This window comes from Nanorana parkeri, unplaced genomic scaffold (genome assembly GCF_000935625.1).
Source record: "Nanorana parkeri isolate BGI_ZX_2015 unplaced genomic scaffold, ASM93562v1 scaffold69, whole genome shotgun sequence".
Classification (NCBI taxonomy): Eukaryota; Metazoa; Chordata; class Amphibia; order Anura; family Dicroglossidae; genus Nanorana; species Nanorana parkeri.
The window spans coordinates 2,552,912-2,572,143 of record NW_017306337.1 but is presented as its reverse complement, the minus strand read 5'-3'; the positions used below and the strand labels follow the sequence as shown (position 1 = coordinate 2,572,143).

Below are 19,232 nucleotides of genomic sequence, written 5' to 3'. Positions count from 1 at the left end.
GTTTGAATCTATCCTCAATCTGGGGAAAAAAAATAAATAGAGAAGACTCCGCTCAGTTCCTGTCTAAGAGACCAGCTGTCATCAGGACAGGAAGGGAGAGAAAACCTCCCCAAAGAGGGCACAGACAGCACTAAAAATGTAACAGCACAGCAAAGGATTCCTGCTCCCCCCAGTCAGCACTCGCCTCTCTCCCCTCTGGCTTGTGGTCTGTCCCTCGGCATCCTCATGTATAATGCTCTGTATTAGATGTGATGATGTCAGCAGACCTCTGACTTATGGAGCAGAGGGAAGAGGAGGCTGCAGGTGCCAGTCTTGGAGCCTACGGGAGCAGGGATCAGGTGAGAAAAAAAGAAAAAACAGTTAACACTTGTAGTGCAGGGTCAGTCCCATTGCAAGGGGAGTTTTTTGGTCTTAGAAATAGGCTTTAATGTTGGGTCACTGCACAACATTTCACCAAGAGGTGCAGCAAATATTGCAGCATGCGTGACCAATGCCAAGATCACCACACACACTACAATCTGCAGTATAGGTATATATAAGTATAGGTTCAGTGGTACAACCAAAATGTAAGACAATTGTTTGGCGATTAAAAAAAAGGGGGGGGCGGGGTCTGGAGGACTAGAACGCTGGCAACACACAATTTCTGAAAAGATTTTTCTCCCCAACCGATCAAAAAATTTTAAATCGAGCGGTTTCTGCAAACGAGAAAAAAAAGCTGAAAAATGCCAAAACACAAGCTTCCATTTTCCCAAGATACAATTGAAATACTAAAGCGTCTGATTGGGTGGCCCTAAAGCTGGTAACATACTACAATCCGATTGTATACACTGAGTGGCCAGATTATTATGACCACCTGACGTTTGTAGGCAAATTAGCTATAAATTTTGCACTGAAGTTGCTAGAGGGCCAGACCATTATAAATAGGGAAACAGGTTGTTTACCACGACAGAAGTGATTTTTTTCTGAAGATATGCGTAAACAACGCGATTTAACAGCCTTTGAACGTGGGATGATCGTTGGTGCAAAACAGCAGAATTCGTTAAATGTTCAAGAGCAGCTGTTGTTAAAGTGTTTAAAGACTGGACTGTCAGCCGAAAATCTGGGTCTGAACGTGCAAATTGTGGCCGTCAGCGACTAGTCAATGTTAGGGCAGAATGGAGAGTGGCAAGACTGGTACAAGACAACAGAAGGGCAACAGTGCAGTGTCAAATTCCTCGCATCACCTTTCAACATCTCGTGGAGTCACAAGGCGGCCCAACGAAGTACTGATGGGGTGGTCATAATAATCTGGCCACTCAGTGTATTCATCTTTACCAAAGAAGTGTGATGTAGTGTGGATTACCTGACTGAAGGGATGCACCGATGCCGGTTTTTCAGTATCGAGTACTGATATTTTTTTCCGGTACTCACCGATACCGAAAGTCCCATTATGACTCGCCACCCAGCTTCCCGATTAGCAGGGAAGCCGTCTCCACGCTTCTCGTCACTAGATGACGAGAAAGCATGGAGCCGGCTTGCTGGGCAATCAGGAAGCCGGGCGCCGTATCATTACACGGCGCCCGGCTTCCTGATTGGCCAGCTTCCCGACCAACCAGGAAGCCGAGCAGCTAGTCATTACACGCTGCCCAGATCCCTTATTGGCCATGCATGGAGCCAACTTCACGGCCAATCAGGAAGCCGGGCAACGAGTAATGACTCGCTGCCCGGCTTCCTGATATCGGAAGCTCAAGTATCGGGCTAGGTATAAGAGCATTTGGGAGAGTACAAGTACTCGCTCAAATACTCGGCATCGGCACAGATACTAGTATCGGTGCATCCCTACCTGACTGGATATTAAAGCAGAACAATACTCACCTCTCTAGCATCCTCTGGGTTCAGGATCCTTGGTCATCTTGACTAGCTGCACAATGACAACTCCTGGGCATAGGAGTTCATTCATCCTGACGTGCCACGATTGTACACGGAGCTGCACAGTCTCAAGAAGATTGTGAACAGGAAGGCAAGCATCTTTAATACATGCTTAAATGGTAGGATGCACCAAATTTTCATCCGCTGAAACATTTTGGTCAAAAATTGTACTATGGTTCAAAATGTTGATAGCATTGAGGAAAAAAAAAAAAAAAAAGACAAAAAGTGCTGTGCATTCCCAGCTTCTCTCCTCAATGGGCACCGGCACCAAGCTTCGGTTTGTGTCCCCGCTAATACCCACTGCTCTCCCTCGTCTGTGTAGGCAAAGGCAGCAGGGATCGGAAGGGACACAGAGCCGATACACCTGCGGGCTCCCAGCGAGGAGAGGAGCTGCGGGGGGTAAGAGCTGTCAGGAGGCCGAGCAGGCAATGTGGGGAGGAGAGCCAAGCTCTTGAAGGCTCCTGTGACAGGGGGTAGGGGGCAGGCCAGTCAGGATGGAGAGCAGAGCACAAACACTGAGCGATCAGTACTGATCACTTCCAGGGTTAGTCACAAAAGGGTGAGGAGTTTGGAGAAGGCAGGAGAAGTGAACAATCTAGGACAACATAGCTGATTTAAGAAAAGTCTCCAATTCAGCTCACTTTCCAGTGAGTTATGTTGTCCTAGATTGTTTACTTCTCCGGCCTTCTCCAAACTCTTCACTCTTTTGTGAATAGCGATATCTATGTCCCCAGTTATAAATGAACAGGAAATGCTCTATATCAAATATTTATTACCTGCTCACTTTATAGAACAGGAAGCAGTTTAAACCTGAGGCTTCCTATCCTATTCATGACTGGGTTGATCGTATATTTACTATCTTCAGATTGTGAATGAACAGGAAGCCTCTGTACTGAGAGCTTCCTGTTCAGTGAGTGCTGGGGCCACAGAAAAACAAGAGATTGAGGACCGTGTCCTCAATCTCTTTTTCTATACAGTATTAAAAAAGGGAAATATCAGGAGTCTGTTTAGACCCCTAATATTTCCCCAAAGTCCTCCAACATTAAAAAAATATATATAAAAAACAAACAATGTAAAACATTTTAAAAGCAACTTTTTTTTTCAGCCTGACAAAATTCTAAAATTTGGGATTTGATCTAAAAAAAAAAAGTCCGTTTTGTGCATCCCTATGAAATGGTATGTCTCTTCTGCACTAAAAAGCCTTGCTGTTTTCATTTTCTGTGTAAAGTCAGCTTTTAATTAGATGGATCTACTGACTGCAATACTTGGCGAGTGCCCGACCACCCACCCACACGGCAAAGTGAGATCTCCTGATCTAAATACTTAATGCCCATCTCCAGGTAAATGATAAATTTAAAAAAAACAACAACCCTTCCCCTTGTGGTGGGGCTACCCCCGCACTGCAAGGGTTAACTTTATTTATATTTAGGGGGATTGTGCAAAGGACTTTTACTTGCCAGATCCATTTTCCCTCAGCATGCTCCAAGATTGGTGCCCGCAGCCTACTCCCCGTGTGCTTTGGTGCTCAGAGTCCCATTGACATCATCACAACTAATACAGGGCCAATAGCTTTGCATTATACATGAGGACACGAAGGGACAGTCCACAAGCTGGAGAGAAAAGGTGAGCTCCACTAAGGGAGAGGGGATCAGGCAAGTAAAAGTCCTTTACACATGCCCCATAGACATATGAGGTGAGAGAATTACACTCATCCCTAGTTAGAGCACAACATGCGACAGTGAAGCTGTCACAGGTTGGCTCTATTGTTCAGGAAGTGAGCGAACACATACCGTTGCTTGTCCACTTCCCAAATCATCTCCCTACAGAGAGCAATGACCGTCAGTCACCGCTACCCGCAGGGATCAGGGATCCCCCCCCTCCCCAGCTCTGACTAGAGGGACGACCGGGGAGGGGGCGGGCACAGCTGGCTCAGCCTCTAGATAGGTAGAGCCTGCTGTCAATCCGCCAGCCGGGTGGATCGACAGTATTGTCAGGATCTGTCCCGGCTGCGGCGCTCTCAGTATATAGCGGGCAATAGCCCGCTATATACTGAGGTTTGGGTCACGGGAGGAGGTTAGTATATGTCCTTCCGTGACCCAGAAGAGAACTATGGGGGAAAAAAAAAAAAAAAAAGGTTACCCCATAGTTCTCTTAACAAGCAGTTGACCCTTGCTGTACAGCACTGCACTGCACGGGGAGTTTTTATTTTTGAAGATGGGCCATACACATCAAATAATCTGTAGTTTCCTACTCAATAGTCCAAAATTTGTTGAGCCAGCATCATCCGGCTAACAAAAGCTGAATTTTCACACAAATTTTGCTGAAGGAGTTGGGTAGAAAATTCGTAGCTGAACAGTGCTCATCAGATGCAGTCACTGTTCAGGTATTCACAAAATTAGGCAGGAGGGATTCATCCCATCCAAGGGCATCACATGATTTTTCTCATTCGGCCCATGGGGGGAGGGGAGGTGAACAAAATCTTAAGGCCTGTGTCCAGCTTTTATTTGCAACAAGTGGAGCAGTAGGGTATCCAGGGAAGCAGCAGTTCTAGAAGGAGCTCCGCAACTTCCGCTTACATACTTTGCCAAGCAAAAGCTCCATTGTGAGTAATAGATTGGAAGAGCTGGGATGCGTGGAAACTGTATGGATTGTTTAGGTATAATTACTGTACATGGTCTATAAAAAGGAAGAGCAGATTGAAATACATATGGTCACATATTAAAGAGGAATTAAAATTAAACTCACCATTGCAGTAGGGCTTTCCCAGTACTGCAAGGGTTAAGTGCTCATTTGTCAAGAGGACTTAAATATAGATTTACTTACCTGATCCTTGGTCTCGCTTGTGCCCTCCAGGCTGCCAGACCAGTCCCTGCAGCCTTTTCTCTGCTGGGCTCCGGCAGTCTAAGGACTGCTGATATCACGTCTTATGCAGGTCCATTGACTTACATCACCTGTGATATTCTATAGCCGGAGCAGAGGGGGGAAGAGAGGCAAGTGCAGAGGATCGAGTGAGTAAATCTGCTTCATTTCACCCCTCTATACAAAACAAGCACTTTAGAGAATTTGGGGAGAGTGAAATAGACTCATCCCCCATAATTAGAGCAGACGTGTAACAATGCAGCTGTCACAAGTCGGCTCTATTGATTGAGAGCCGAGTGATCACAAACCACTGATCACTCAGTTCCCAGTCTTTTCCCTGCATAGGGGTCAGTCACCACCCTACGCAGGGATTTCCCCCTCCCCTCTCCGTTCCTCTAGTGCTCATTGGAGGAGCGGACAGGGGAAGGGACAGGCACAGCTGTCAAGAGACAGTAGAGCTGGCTGTCAATCAGGCAGCAGGGTGGATCCTGACAATATTGTCGGGATCTTTCCCAGGCACAGCACAGGTAGGTAGGTACTCTCTGTATATAGTGGGCAATAGCCTGCCATATGCCGAGTTTTGGGTCACAGGATGACATTATTATATGTCTTCCGATGACCCTAAAGAGTACTATAGCCAAAAAAGGTTACCCATTAGTTCTCTTTTAACCCTCGCAGTGTGGGGTAATGTAGCTTTGTGATATTTCCAGAGTTCTTTAAGTACAACTTTTCACTTTCTGCAGGTCTCATGCAACCTCATCAGGACACACACGTTCAAATCAGCAGTTGATACAATGGTAGTATATGTGGCCAGTGACAGGTTGTTCTTGCTGGGGGGTTAGGTCACCTGCTGCTGTGAGCGCCTCGCAGGCCAGTCTCTGGATGTCCCTCCTGGTCTCCTCCTGTCCGGGGATCAGGGCAGAGGCTCGGACCTCTGAACACAGTCTGCCCCGACTCTTCACCGGGAACACCGACTGCAGCATGGTCAGGAGAGCAGAGACAGCAGCCTCAGAGCCGCCACCACCATCGTCCTCACACATCACCTCCATCTCCTGCCCGCTGTCACCGCTCTTCTCAGTGCTGACCGGCTTCATTATCACCCCGATCACAGCGCCCCCTCCCGGCATCCGTTCCCGAACATCCCGCAGGATCTCCCGCAGCTGACGACTCGTCCCTCGAACCTGTAAAGATTTAGGGCGGCACAAGAAGAACACCAGTCCAAAGTTTAAAGTCCGATCCGGTTTAGACTGGGGGGATGGAGTACGCTGGTCCGAGCTCCCCTTACCCCGGGGAACATTGTCGACACCACCGTGCCCGGAGCTCTCCTTTCCCTGGGGTGCATTCCTATCAGCGGTGTGCCCCGGGCTCCCTCTACACCGGGAAACATTGTCATCACGGCCGCCCTGCTGAGCCGCTTCACTCTTCAGTATGTCCGCTCCCAGGGGAAGCTCAGCCGGGAAAAGCTCCCACAGAAATCCCTCCAGCAAAGCCCGGCTCTCCGCCCGGTCCCACAGTTCTCCCACTAGCTGGACATGTTGCGGTCCCCCGAACCGGTCCAGCACCTCCAGGAAGCGAGTCTCCGTGCTGTCCCGAGCCATTCCTGGTGCGGATCAATCAAGGCACATTCTAGCAGTATCCGGTCATACCTGCCCCTACTCTACAATGCTGTCTACTCCTTCCCCGACCGACTGACCATTCATCCGGACATCGTGTCCAATAAGACAGCGCCTGGGAGGACAAATCCTGCAATCACATCTCCGGATCCGCCGGCTCTTCGTTTTCTATTGGATATGAATTGACACACCCACACAACGCCACGCCCACTGGGCAGTAGGGTCGGTTAGTGTGTAACCTTGACGCTGGGATTCCGAGCGTGACTTGTCTGGCGCAGGCGTTCCCCACCTCTCTATGGTGCGCCTTCCTTCTACGTGTCCCCATATACAAATAGAGGGACCTAGTCACCTCTAGAACGAGGAGATCTGACTCCTCGTTCTAGGTGTCCCCATGTACAAATAGAGGGACCTGCACCTGACTCTTCCTTCTATGTGTCCCCGTGTACAAATAGAGGGACCTGCAGCTGACTCTTCCTTCTACTTGTCCCCATGTACAAATAGAAGATCCTACACCTTATTCTTCCTTCTATGTGTCCCCATGTACAAATAGAGGGACCTACATCTGACTCCTCGTTCTAGGTGTCCCCATGTACAAATAGAGGGACCTGCACCTGACTCTTCCTTCTACCTGTCCCCATGTACAAATAGAAGATCCTACACCTGACTCTTCCTTCTATGTGTCCCCATGAACAAATAGAAGATCCTACACCTAACTCTTCCTTCTATGTGTCCCCATGTACAAATACCGTGTTTCCCCGAAAATAAGACACTGTCTTATATTTTTTTTTGACCCCAAAAAGCACTCTAGGTCTTATTTTCAGGGTATGTCTTATTTTTTTTTTATTGTGCAACATAATGTACAACAATTCAAAAGTTATGTGGTATCACTCCGCCTGTCACAGTAACTGGCGCTATAGAGGAAGTTTCTGCTAATGCGGCTCTGCTCGCTCCGCCTCCGCAGCCTTGCTTTCTACAGCGCTGGCATGCTTTGCCATCAGGGACAGTGGTACCAGCGGTGCAGCAGTGGGGACATCAGACAGTGGACAGCGCAGTAAAGTATGGTACCATTTACCGGTACACAATACAGTACAGTACTATTACATTAAGCAGTGCCTTCAGGGGGACAGTAGTTGGTGAAGTATGGTACTGGAGTGCTCCCTGTCACTGGGCTGGCCGGAGGAACTCCCCTGTCACCCCCTTGATACAGTATGTCCCTGCAGGCTGATACCATCTCTCCTGCAAGTTCCCCCTCACATGCTACCACCAAACTAGGTCTTATTTTCGGGGAAACAGGATAGAGGGACCTGCACCTGACTCTTCCTTCTAATTTACAAATAGAGGATCCTACACCTAACTCTTCCTTCTATGTGTCCCCATGTACAAATAGAAGATCCTACACCTGATTCTTCCTTCTATGTGTCCACATGTACAAGGAGAGGGACCTGCACCTGACTTTTCCTTCTATGTGTCCCCATGTACAAATAGAGGTACCTACACCTGACTCCTCCTTCTATGTGTCCCCATGTACAAATAGAGGATCCTACACCTGACTCTTCCTTCTATGTGTCCCCATGTACAAAAAGAGTGACCTGCATCTGACTCCTCCTTCTAGGTGTACCCATGTACAAATAGAGGGACCTACACCTGACTCTTCCTTCTATGTGTCCCCACGTACAAAAAGAGAGACCTACACCTGAATTTTCCTTCAATGTGTCCCCATGTACAAATAGAGGGACCTGCACCTGACTCCTCCTTCTAGGTGTCCCCATGTACAAAAAGAGTGACCTGCACCTGACTCCTCCTTCTAGGTGTCCCCATGTACAAAAAGAGTGACCTGCACCTGACTCCTCCTTCTAGGTGTCACCATGTACAAATAGAGAGACCTACACCTGAATTTTCCTTCAATGTGTCCCCATGTACAAATAGAGGGACCTGCACCTGACTCCTCCTTCTAGGTGTCCCCATGTACAAAAAGAGTGACCTACACCTGACTCTTCCTTCTATGTGTCCCCATGTACAAAAAGAGTGACCTGCACAGCGTTCACTATCTCTATATACAATGCAGCTGACTTATCCGTCTATGAGTCCCCATGTACAAATTGCTGCATGGTGACGTGGCAATCTTCACTGTCATCTATTCATCCAGTTCTGTGCTTACCCTGGAACTGCGATCGGAAGCCTTCGGATATCACTGCCAAGTTTATAGACAAACCAAAGTCAAATAAAGAAAACATAAGCAAAGAAAGAACAATTTTAGGAACTAAACTAGAGTATAAGAGCAGTGCTTGTATGGAAAGTCATGAACCAGCTTCATACAGGATGTGTACAACGTGAACAATGTTCAATGTTCAGTGATGAAAGTAAATACTTGGCTTCTGTAAGAAAGCAGTCAAATGTTTTCATTTCTATTGAACATTTAGCTGTGTCAGTGTGCAAAGAAAGGAGCACATGGGTCAGACCATAGTGGGTATATGGAGATCTTAGGCTGGGTTCACACCTGGGCGTTTTTCAGCGCTGATTGAAGCGCTGAAAAACGCTCAGCACGTGAAATCCCATAAATTCCTATAGGCATGGTTCCCACCTGGGCGTATTTCAGCCCGTGGAAACAAGCTGAAAAACACCCTACGCCCAAACAAGTACAGGAGCTTCTTTGGGGCGTATTTCAGCGTGTATCCATTGTTATTCCCGAGTGTGGCTCGGGGTTAACAAGGCGGTAACCCCAAGCCACACTCGGGAATACAGAGTAGGTGTTACCTTGTCCGCGATCCCCGCTGTGTCCTCCGGCCACTGCCGTCTTCCGTCCCTTGCGGGCGTCCGCGTCGCAGGGGGCGGAACCGGCGGGAAGTTTTGAAAGTTTAAAAAAAAACATACCCCGAAAAAAAGATAGAAAATAAGGGGGGAAAAAAATCATACCGCCAGGGAGGTATAAAAACGAGCATCGACGCGCGTTTCACTGAACAAAAAACGTGCTAAAAAACGCGTGAAAAACGAGCAGAAAAAACGCGCCTATAGTACGCCCAGGTGTGAACCCAGCCTTAGTGGTTCGGGAAACAAATGGGGAAATACAAATAAAACAATCATGGATAAAACTGTTGGAAAATGAAATTACATGGCTGCAAAATGCCCATATACTGGCAGCACAATACATAGTGTTATTTTAAAGGAAACCTTTACTAACCTTTCCTGAAGATATTTGTATACTGTATATAAAATATAACAAACCTGTAAACATGGATGTCGCCAATAGTTTAGCTTTCTCTCTGTTAACCATTTCTGGACTCCATGATTTAGAATAAGAACGCTACGTCAAACAATGCATAACAAGTACTATGATCAATGAGAAACACACCGCCATTCTTAATTATACATACCCCAAATTTCTAAAAGTGTGGTCTTCCTGGATTGAGTATCTATGGGCTGAATCACACCACATGCCTTGGGGCTGCACTGTCTGTGACAATGTGCCTTGTCACGGATGGGCTCAGTTCACAGCACTGTGTTGCAGAACATGGTGGTGTGTGCTGAAAAAAAGTACAGCATGCTGTATTTTTTGTCAGTGCAGCGGCATGCGATGAGGAACATCCACCTTGTATGGTGCTGTGCTCGTAGAACTAAATGAAATGTCACTTGTGACATTTCAATAAAGTTCTACCAAAAAAATGTACACAGTGTGATTTGCTGGGATCCTTCCTTCCTTCCTCCCTTTCCCAGATGTAATATGGGATTTAACTCAGGTTAAGCATATGGTGTATGGAATTTGCTGCGCGGCAGACTCATTAACTCTGTATTTGATACTGTTACTCTTGATTGGTGCTTACATGTGGATAGGTACAGGAGTTATTATTGTGCCTCATCCCATTTGTTGAAGTGTACTGTACCATCTTTCCTTTGACGTTTCTTCTGTCTATGCCAAACTTCAATCAAATCTTTATAAACGAATAAGCAGGCTGATCAGGGAACCTAGAACAACTAATTTGCATTCTTGTTCCAGGTCAGAAAACATCCAAGCCTTTGGATCATGACACAGTAAATAGGAAACCATTATGTACAGGTATTGAAGAGTCATATATCACCTGGTAACCCCAACTCCTAAATCACTGCCAAGATTTCCTAAGGATATTTACTTGAACGTGAACTTTGATACTAGCTAATGACAAGTGGTTTAAGAGGATTAAAACATAAAATAGGAAGGAACTTGGGATATCAGATAAGGGAAAAGTGTGCAAGATAAAAAACAAGGAAGAGTTTAAAATAAACCTAATCATAATCTAAACGGAATGCCAGACTGAATTTATAAAGCTGAACAGTATGGAAAAAAAGAGCAAACAAAGTAGATCCATTGTAATTAACCTTGTAGTCATGCAGGGTTTTAATTCCCTGCATCCATCAGTTATGCAGGGGGTTAAATATGTCAAGTGGCTGATGCCCCACTTTGGTCCTCTATTGCTCTGGTTGGTGCACTGCTCCAGACCAAAAATAGGGTTTCGTAAGAAAAGTGCTCTTTATGGGCACTTTATTACTTTTAATCCTTTAATCTCCTTTGTATGGTAATATAATATATGGATTAGTGGGATCAAGATTACTCTAGATAAGATATCAACTACTGCTGTCAAATGACGCCACATAAAAGGTATCTTTGTACCAATGTCAACATCATTTAGGTGTAATAAATATGATAAAGGTAGCCTTATTTTTTTCTCCATTTTGTTTTTTGCTTGTTGTGTGTTTTGTGGTTTCAGCTGCTATGAATCAAACAGTAGCAGCAGTCACTCCTGGTGCAAGGATATGTGAAAGTAAGAGAAGACGGAAAGAAAAGGAACAGGATGTTATTTGAATAAATACACATAAACGAATTCACTGGTGAAGTTGAAAGGTAACCCGGAACTCACAGACTTAGTGATCATTGCAAATACAGGCACTTTTCACATCTTATATTATTACTGACACCATATCTGCCTGTGTATGACAAACTTCCAGATCGTGATCGGACAGTTAAATCTCTCAGTCACTTTTAAACTTTTAAAAAAGTACTACCTCAGAGCAGATATTATACAGCACATGCATAACTACTTTCACTTTGTTACTGGGGCCCAACTTTCCTGATATGTCCCTGAACTATGAAAGTTCCTAGTGGCCTGTAAAGATATTCTTATTAGACAGGGATATGGCAGTTAATGGGGTTTGGTGCTGCAGTCTGCAGGGGTGGTGAACATATGGTGTACCGTGCTATGTAAAGTCTGCCTATAGACATAGCATGGTGCTAGACATGCTCTGGCTGTGCTTTTTCCAGAAAGCAATCCTCTAGTCAGGGCTGGATTTCCCACAAGGCCAACCAAGGCCTGGCCTCGGGGCAGCAGGGGTGTGGAATTCCTATCTCCCGATGCCCGGGCAGGTAGTTGTTTTCTACATTTAGCCCTGCTTTGGGCAAGCAGAGCTATATGTACAGTGGGGAAGCCGACGCTTCTTTTGTACAAGTGATCTCAGCGACATTGTATGCAGGTCTGCCATTCTCCATGGGGGGAGGGTCTGGCAGGTAGGGGGGCGCATTGAAGAACCTGGCCTTGGGGCAGCAGAGAGAGTAAATCCGGCCCTGCCTCTAGTGCTCATGTGAAATGGTGATTTAGATTCCCTAGTGTAGAGGGTTATGTGAAATATGTGCATTCATATGTATGTATATATTACACCAGAAAACTTTCAACCTAAGGGAACCCATACACTGTGCGAATTTCGGACAGTTTTTGAGGAACTGGCCAAAATTCGCACAGTGGGTGTAGTGGGATTCTGTAGTGTTGACTTCTATTATAATGTATTGCTGGGAATTGTAGTCCTGCATAGCTGGTGGTATTCTAAATTGCTGTATTATGATTATACAGCAATGCAGAATAGCTCCAACTATGTAGGTCTACAAGTCCCAGCATTGCATTATATTTTTAAGTAGGGATACACCACTGCCAATACTGGGAATTTTCACAAGTACTCACACTCGTGAAAATGCCCCGATACTAAACGCAGATACCGGTGTTCTGTCGAGAATGCCGACGTAGACTAATTCGCCGACCTCAGCATCAGCATATACCATCCATCATCTACTGCCATGCATGGTATATTATTAACGGTCACAATTAACAATTACAAACGAATACTTTGTAAATAAATGCCAGTTTCCTCGGTAATCCCGTCCGTATGCAAGCGCAGATACTGGGTCAGCGTTCTTGATAGAACACCGCGCTTGCTAGGGACCTCGGCAGCCTTGCTGTTAACATGCGGTGCCATGGTGGTTGGGGGGGTGCCTTCATGGTTTCTTGCACCGGGGCCCTGAAGGTTCTAGTTATGCCACTGCTGTATAGGCTGTTGTAAATCTGCAGGAATCCAGTATAGGCTGTTGTAAACCTGTGCAGGAATATTGTATAGCATACTGTAAACCTCTGCAGCAAAACAGTGTAGAATGCTGTAAACCTGTGTAGGAATCATATACAGAATGCTGTAAACCTGTGCAGGAATCCTGTCTAGTCCTCTGCACACCAGTGTGGAAAAAACATAGATTACTGTTAGGGTTGCCACCTTTTCTTCCAGGGAAACCCAAACACTCTAGCGACGCACGGAAATTTTTTGGGCGTATGAGTTGCGGCTTATTCATATGTAAATAGTGCCACCCATTAATATGTAAATAGTCGAGACTATTTTCAGTGGGGGGGCCAGTAGCACCCATACTAAATTTTGGTTGCTCCTGTCTCCCTGACTTCTTTTGTCCAGCTTTCAATTGCCATGAAACCCGGACACAGCATTCAAAACCCAAACTGTCCAGGTGAATCCTGGACAGGTGGCAACCCTAATTACTGTAAATCTCTGCAGGATTCCTGCCTAGTGTTCTGTACACCTGTATAGTAATTCTATATAGGCTGCAGGAAATTTGTGTAGGAATCCTGTCTAGTCTGCTGTAAACATATGCAAGAAACCATCCTATTTTGCGGTACACCTGTGCAGGAATCCAGTATAGACTGCTGTACACGTGTGCAGGAATTCATTATAGACTGCTGTAAACATGTGCAGGAATCCTGTCTAGTGTTCTGTAAACCCGTGCAGGAGTCCTGTATTATTACACTAGTTATAAACTGTTGACCTTTGAACCCCCATGCATTTTTTTTAAAGTAGAAACACTGTGCTCTCTATCACTGTGACACTAATAACCAGATAAAGTGGTCACAGGCAACTTGACCATCCCCCCAGTCAGATAAGTTTTATGTGTATACAAAGGATGTTTGGTAAACTGTAGTTACCATGAAACAAACATAAGGAATACTATTTATTATAGGTAAGAATAACAAAGTATACTTTTCATATTGTGTGCCCATGCATTTTTAATAGAACTTAAAGCATCACCTGGGTTATGTTCCTGAATCATGGACAATATGTCATATGCAGTTCCTGTACGCTAGCATAGAGAATTTACCTCAGGTCATAGGTAAGCACATCCTTTTATCTGTCATGTGTACACAATAAAATCTAATCTCTCATTGCTGTTTACCATGTTTGTTTACACTTGGTTATAGATTAACAGAAGTCAGTCTAAAAGCAAATCATATCTAGTGAAGTAGAGCTATGCCCTTATCAGAAAAAGTATTAACATGAAGATGCCACACAACAGCTAGGCGTGTAGGGTAGGTCTACACATAAGTGGCTAATCATGCGTTACTCATAAAGGTGCCTACACAGATTAGAGAATGATTTCCACATCCAGCTATATAAAGTCAGATCAGAGAACGTCATCTGTAGATACCTGCACAACCCAAGCCCCGGGGGAAAGTTGACAGGCTGAAATAATTTTCCATGGATGGTTTCTGCATCTCTTTCCATTCCCTTTACCATAGACACATACAAGTCCACCTTGTTCAAACTTTCATGTTTGTACAAAGATCTTTTGTTAAAAAGTTTTTTTGGGGGCATGCAAGGCCGGGTGCCATCTAATGCTTGTAGTAGGCTTGAGGATGGCTATACATGGGCATAGTCAGCCAAAGATCCAACCAATCTTCACTCATTCTGCTGTATTCATCAGTGCTATAAACTCAAACCCTGACCTTAAAGTGACATTAAACCCTCAGATTTTTTAACATAAACCAATACTGTAATGTGTGCCTCACTGTAATCCATTGTAGTTTCCCTTCTCTTTGCTGCTCTTCCTTTTAAATCCTCATGTCTTCTCATGCTTGGGGAGAACTTCCCTTTGCAGCTGAGTGCCTCTTCCTGTAGTGCTGGCTCAGATTGCAAACCTACACACAGACACCATATATCCATTCCAGAGACAAGGCAGTCTGCTGCAAAACAGAAGTTCTGCCCAGCATGAGAACAGATACAGATTTAAAAGAAAGAGCAGCAAAGAGAAGGGAAACTACCATGGATTACAGTAAGGCGCACATTACAGTATTGGTTTATGTTAAAAAATCTGAGGGTTTAATGTCACTTTAAATCTAAAATGTATAGATTGTACAGATGAAAATCCCTACAATTAAATGCAGACTTTTCTACATATGGCTACTAGCCATCATATGTTGGTTAACCCATACACTACCTGTTTATTACTAGTTATGATCAGATTAGCAATAATTCAATCAGGGACTACAGGCAGGAATGCATACACATTTCATTTTAAGCAGCTTAAAGTACATATTCTAATTCTTTATATTTTATTTCCTCTGTTTCTATACCATCCACATATTATGGAGCTGTTCCTGTTCCATAGGAAGCTTACAATGTGATGCCCCCACTATATTCATAGTAGGACACTAACACACTCTATGAGGGCACTACATCACTTAAAGGAAACCCACACAAACTCAGGAAGTCAAAGAATTTAGCTATTTTTGTATATGAGTAGGCCAACCCACTTAAATCAATGCACTCCTTGTGTGGCTGATACCTCATCTTAACAGTGAGGTTGAGTAAAGATGGCCATACACTGTTATATTTTTTTGATTCAACCTGCGGGCTTAACGGAAAAAAAATAAAATAAATAACACATTCCTCGATCCAGGCTAAGCAGCGTGGATGGACGAACCTCCCACTGGTCTATTCTATTCTGACAGCAGAGTGCCAAAAGGCTGCCGTCACTGATCGCCCGAACGTTTTCCATCCGGCTCCTGCGATTTTCTGCTTGAAGGATGCCAGACAGAAGGGTGCCCACAGGGCCTTCCACTGAATTAATTTCGTCCAGCTGAAATTTGTACAGTGTATGGCCAGCTGAGTACCCTTGTTAATTTGCTAACTTCTCTATTTAAAAAGTAAGAATAATATTGAAGAAGTATTAAAAAATGTGAAAACATCACATCAAAAATCACTTTTTAGAGAAAACAGTTATAGTAAGTCAGATCCAGTATAGAGTATGTCCAGTAAAACTGCACTATACTTTCCCTTTCAGAGGTTCCATGATCTTATGGTTAGCAATGCTTTTAATATACGAGTACAGACAGTTAATAGGATATTTGTTTTGTTTTGTCTCAGTGACGCGCCATAGAGAATTCATCAGGATATGCATGCTTCCTTGGGGAGAGGCCTCGTTAGAATAATAAATGATCTTGTTGGTTTATTAACCATTTCATAATTACATTTAAATTATATTCTCAAAGGAATAATTCAATAGCCTTCTCAGAGCAGTCATACCTTGCATAACCAGGGTTTCCAAATAAAGAATGATATGAAGAATATATGTACTATTAAACTGCCCATCATGCACTGCATGTCCTTCACCTAATGTGGGCAGGAAGTACAATATTTAAAGTTCACGTGGAGGAAGTGAAGGCAGTGAAATCAGTGACTACAATGTAGAGGTCGGGACAGTCAGACCTTTCCCAGTTATTCAAAAAAAGAAATACTTTCACAAACATCGTCACAGTTTGGAGGAGTAGTTCAGATTTTTGGACATCCAAAAGGGGATTGGACCTTCAAAATGGTTGTGGTTGTTGAGGAGAGGTGTAAAGTTGTCCTAAAATTCTGGAGGGCATGGAAAAACTAACCCTACCATCTTTATGTCATGAAAAGTTTCAGCGATCTTACCTCATTCAGGGCTTGTTTCCACCAGCCCATGCGCCTACCGCAATGTCCTGTGCCTCCGGAACGTGTGGTGCGATCACAAAAAATCGTTCTGCTAGGCCCTGATCAGGTTTAATGTGGCAGTAAGGGTTTAAAAAAATAAAACCCTGCCGATTGGTAGCTTTTCCATGGCAGAAGAGACTTACACAGTCTCTTCTGCCATCTAAATCCTAAAAGTCAGCAGTTTTTTTTCTGTACACTCAGCTAACATACCCGGCATGCCGAGGTGAAGTAACTCCTGTGTGCATGCTAGGGTTGCCACCTGTACAGGATTCACCCGGACAGCCCGGGTTTTGCTTCTTGTGTACGGGTTTCAGGCCACCTACAACCCGGACAGATAGCAAAAGGAAGGAGCAGAGCGGAAGAAGAGTTCATATTCTGTGTGGCGAGCTGAGGAGGAGAAGTAAAGAAGAGGCTGGAAACCGAAGGTGCAGTGTGGCTGTGGACTGGAGCTAAAGCTGGGACTCAGAGGGAAATAGGCTGTCTAAGTGGCTCTGAAGGGTGAGTGTGCCGGGACTTACGAGGCAGTTTACAAGGGAGTTGAGTTCTGAATGAGCAGAGGGAGCAGAACGGGGGAGAGAGAGGGAGGGGTGTGTCATTACAGAACAGAGCTAGAGTAGTGTGAAGAGGGGGCTGCTGAGCAGATTAATTCTCAGGAGCAGTAATTAAGGGGCACAAATGTGTGTGTGTGTGTGTGTTCACACCACTTCCAGTGTGTTTCAGCATGATTGGATCGCATCCTGGCCAGCTTTCTGGGGCACCGGCCCTGCCTATACTATTATATACTTATTCTAGTCCTTGAATGAAATGATGCAATATGCCTACCACAAACAATTTACAACTGACTGTAAAAGCATCAAAATAGTTTAAGACAAAAATGTCAATATAAAGTTTTATCTACAGAATTGGCTGTCTATGGCCTGAACGAAGACAAAGGTGACTACCTATGCATATGTCCATTTCTCATCCTGTAAAAGCGTCACCTAACAGCAGATACAGTCTCCTTCCTCATTCCTTTCTGTGAATTGTCTACTTGTTGCCACTTTCCTTGGCTGCTTCACACCACATTTGCTCTGTATTATGAGACTGTACAACTTCTCCCTTGAGGTTTATACATTTAGTTTCTCTATTCAACTTCAACTTTTACAACATCCATTTGTCACAAACGTTCGCTGTTCACTTCTCATTCTCTTCCCACACCTCTGCCTTGACTTTTCTTTGTGCTACACACTGCACCATACACTGTGCCCTTTGTTCTGGACACCCAGGAGTTCTGTAGAAGACTAAAACAGAGCCCAGGTTACTGACATTGAAGTGGTGTGGCAAGAGGAATGTTTTATCCATCTCTTGACATTATTGATAAAGTTATATGCAGGTACAATAACTCACAGAGGTGTCACAGGTAGACAGTTAAAGTGGAAGTAAGGATAACATTTACAGGTAGTTTTTTTATGATGGAAGGGGCTCTATATGTCTCTTATGTCATAATTGCTTCTACCTGCCTGTCAGTGTTTGTGTGCACTGAGCTTGGCAAGGTCCTGTGTGATTATGAAGCAACTCCCATGCGCATGTGTGGGAGTTACATCATCCTGGCCTGGCCAATTAAGAGGATGACGATGCTGATCCTGGAAGAAGATAAAAAGCTGGCGGCGAGGCAGAGATGACATTGCAAGACTGGAAGGGATCACCTGCACGATAAGTCGGCCATAATGTGCTAATATGCTGTACATACTAGTGCATTATGGCAAACAACTTCTGGGGGCCCATTATTCTAGTGTTCATGGTGGCAGTTTACTATCGATCTAAGTCCTGGCAGGGATGATAGAAGCAATAGTTCCACATATCCTGCACAATTTCGAGCAGAGCGTATGTAGATGGCTAGAGACCACCTGGAGCATATCTGAGGACCACAGTTTGAGAACCACTGACCTTCAGCATGATGAATTAACTTTTCCTGGCTCACCTCATGTCGGCACACCAATGGGTTAACTCCGCCCCCGGATCCCAATAGGACCACCCCTAACTAGAGTATAAATCCCCCCCTTCCCACCTCACACGTGTTCTTTTTTTGTCCTCGCTCAGGACACCTTACTAACTTTTTTGTTTTTATTTTTGTTCTTGGTTTTTTTCCTGGCCTTTTATATTCTAAAATTCAAAAATGGCTTGGCCAGCTGATTTGAAAAATGTTCCGGAGGGCTTGCCAGCGAAAGGGTTAAACCTTTCCTCTGTTGGTACAATGGCAATGACTCCTTGGTTCATAAGGTCTGCAAGAACAGAATGGAGGTTTGCTAACCTGTGCAGGCATACAGGTAGGCTGGACAACATGAAGGGGGGGAGGGGGGGCAGAGGAAAAGTGTGGAACTATAACTTGTAACCCCTGGACACCAGGTCACTTATCCAAGCATCCAAAATGTTTTCTGAATAGGTGGCTGCAAAGGGCAATAGATGTCCCTCCATGTTGGAAATTAGGGGCACCCCTTCATTATGAAGAGGTCTTATCTGCAGGTTTGGAGGATTTTAAGGCCCAAAGTATATGGTTGAATTGGGCCCTCCCTTAGGCTGGGCTTTGGATTGAGAAGCCTGGTAGAAACAAAAAGGAACTCTTTCTGGTTTCATAGACAGAAGGTTTTCCAGGTTGAGGTCTAGGCTTCTTTTGCTCGGATAAATTAGTGCTTTTACCACCAGTAATGCCCTTTATAAAACTGTCCAGTGAAGCACCAAAAGACATACACCATCAAAAGGTATGCACAGCAAGCATTTCTTATATTG

General features: G+C 44.7%; 1 protein-coding gene across 1 annotated transcript in view; it reads right to left on the bottom strand.

The window, feature by feature from the left end:
- CUNH2orf72 (chromosome unknown C2orf72 homolog) overlaps positions 1-6,415 on the bottom strand; it is a 7,864-nt gene extending 1,449 nt beyond the window's left edge. Inside the window, exon 1 of the mRNA XM_018576502.1 lies at positions 5,615-6,415. Within this exon, the coding sequence (XP_018432004.1) occupies positions 5,615-6,365 (751 nt within the window). The 5' untranslated portion in view covers positions 6,366-6,415. The remainder of the gene's footprint in view (positions 1-5,614) is intronic.
- Positions 6,416-19,232: the final 12,817 nt, after the last annotated feature.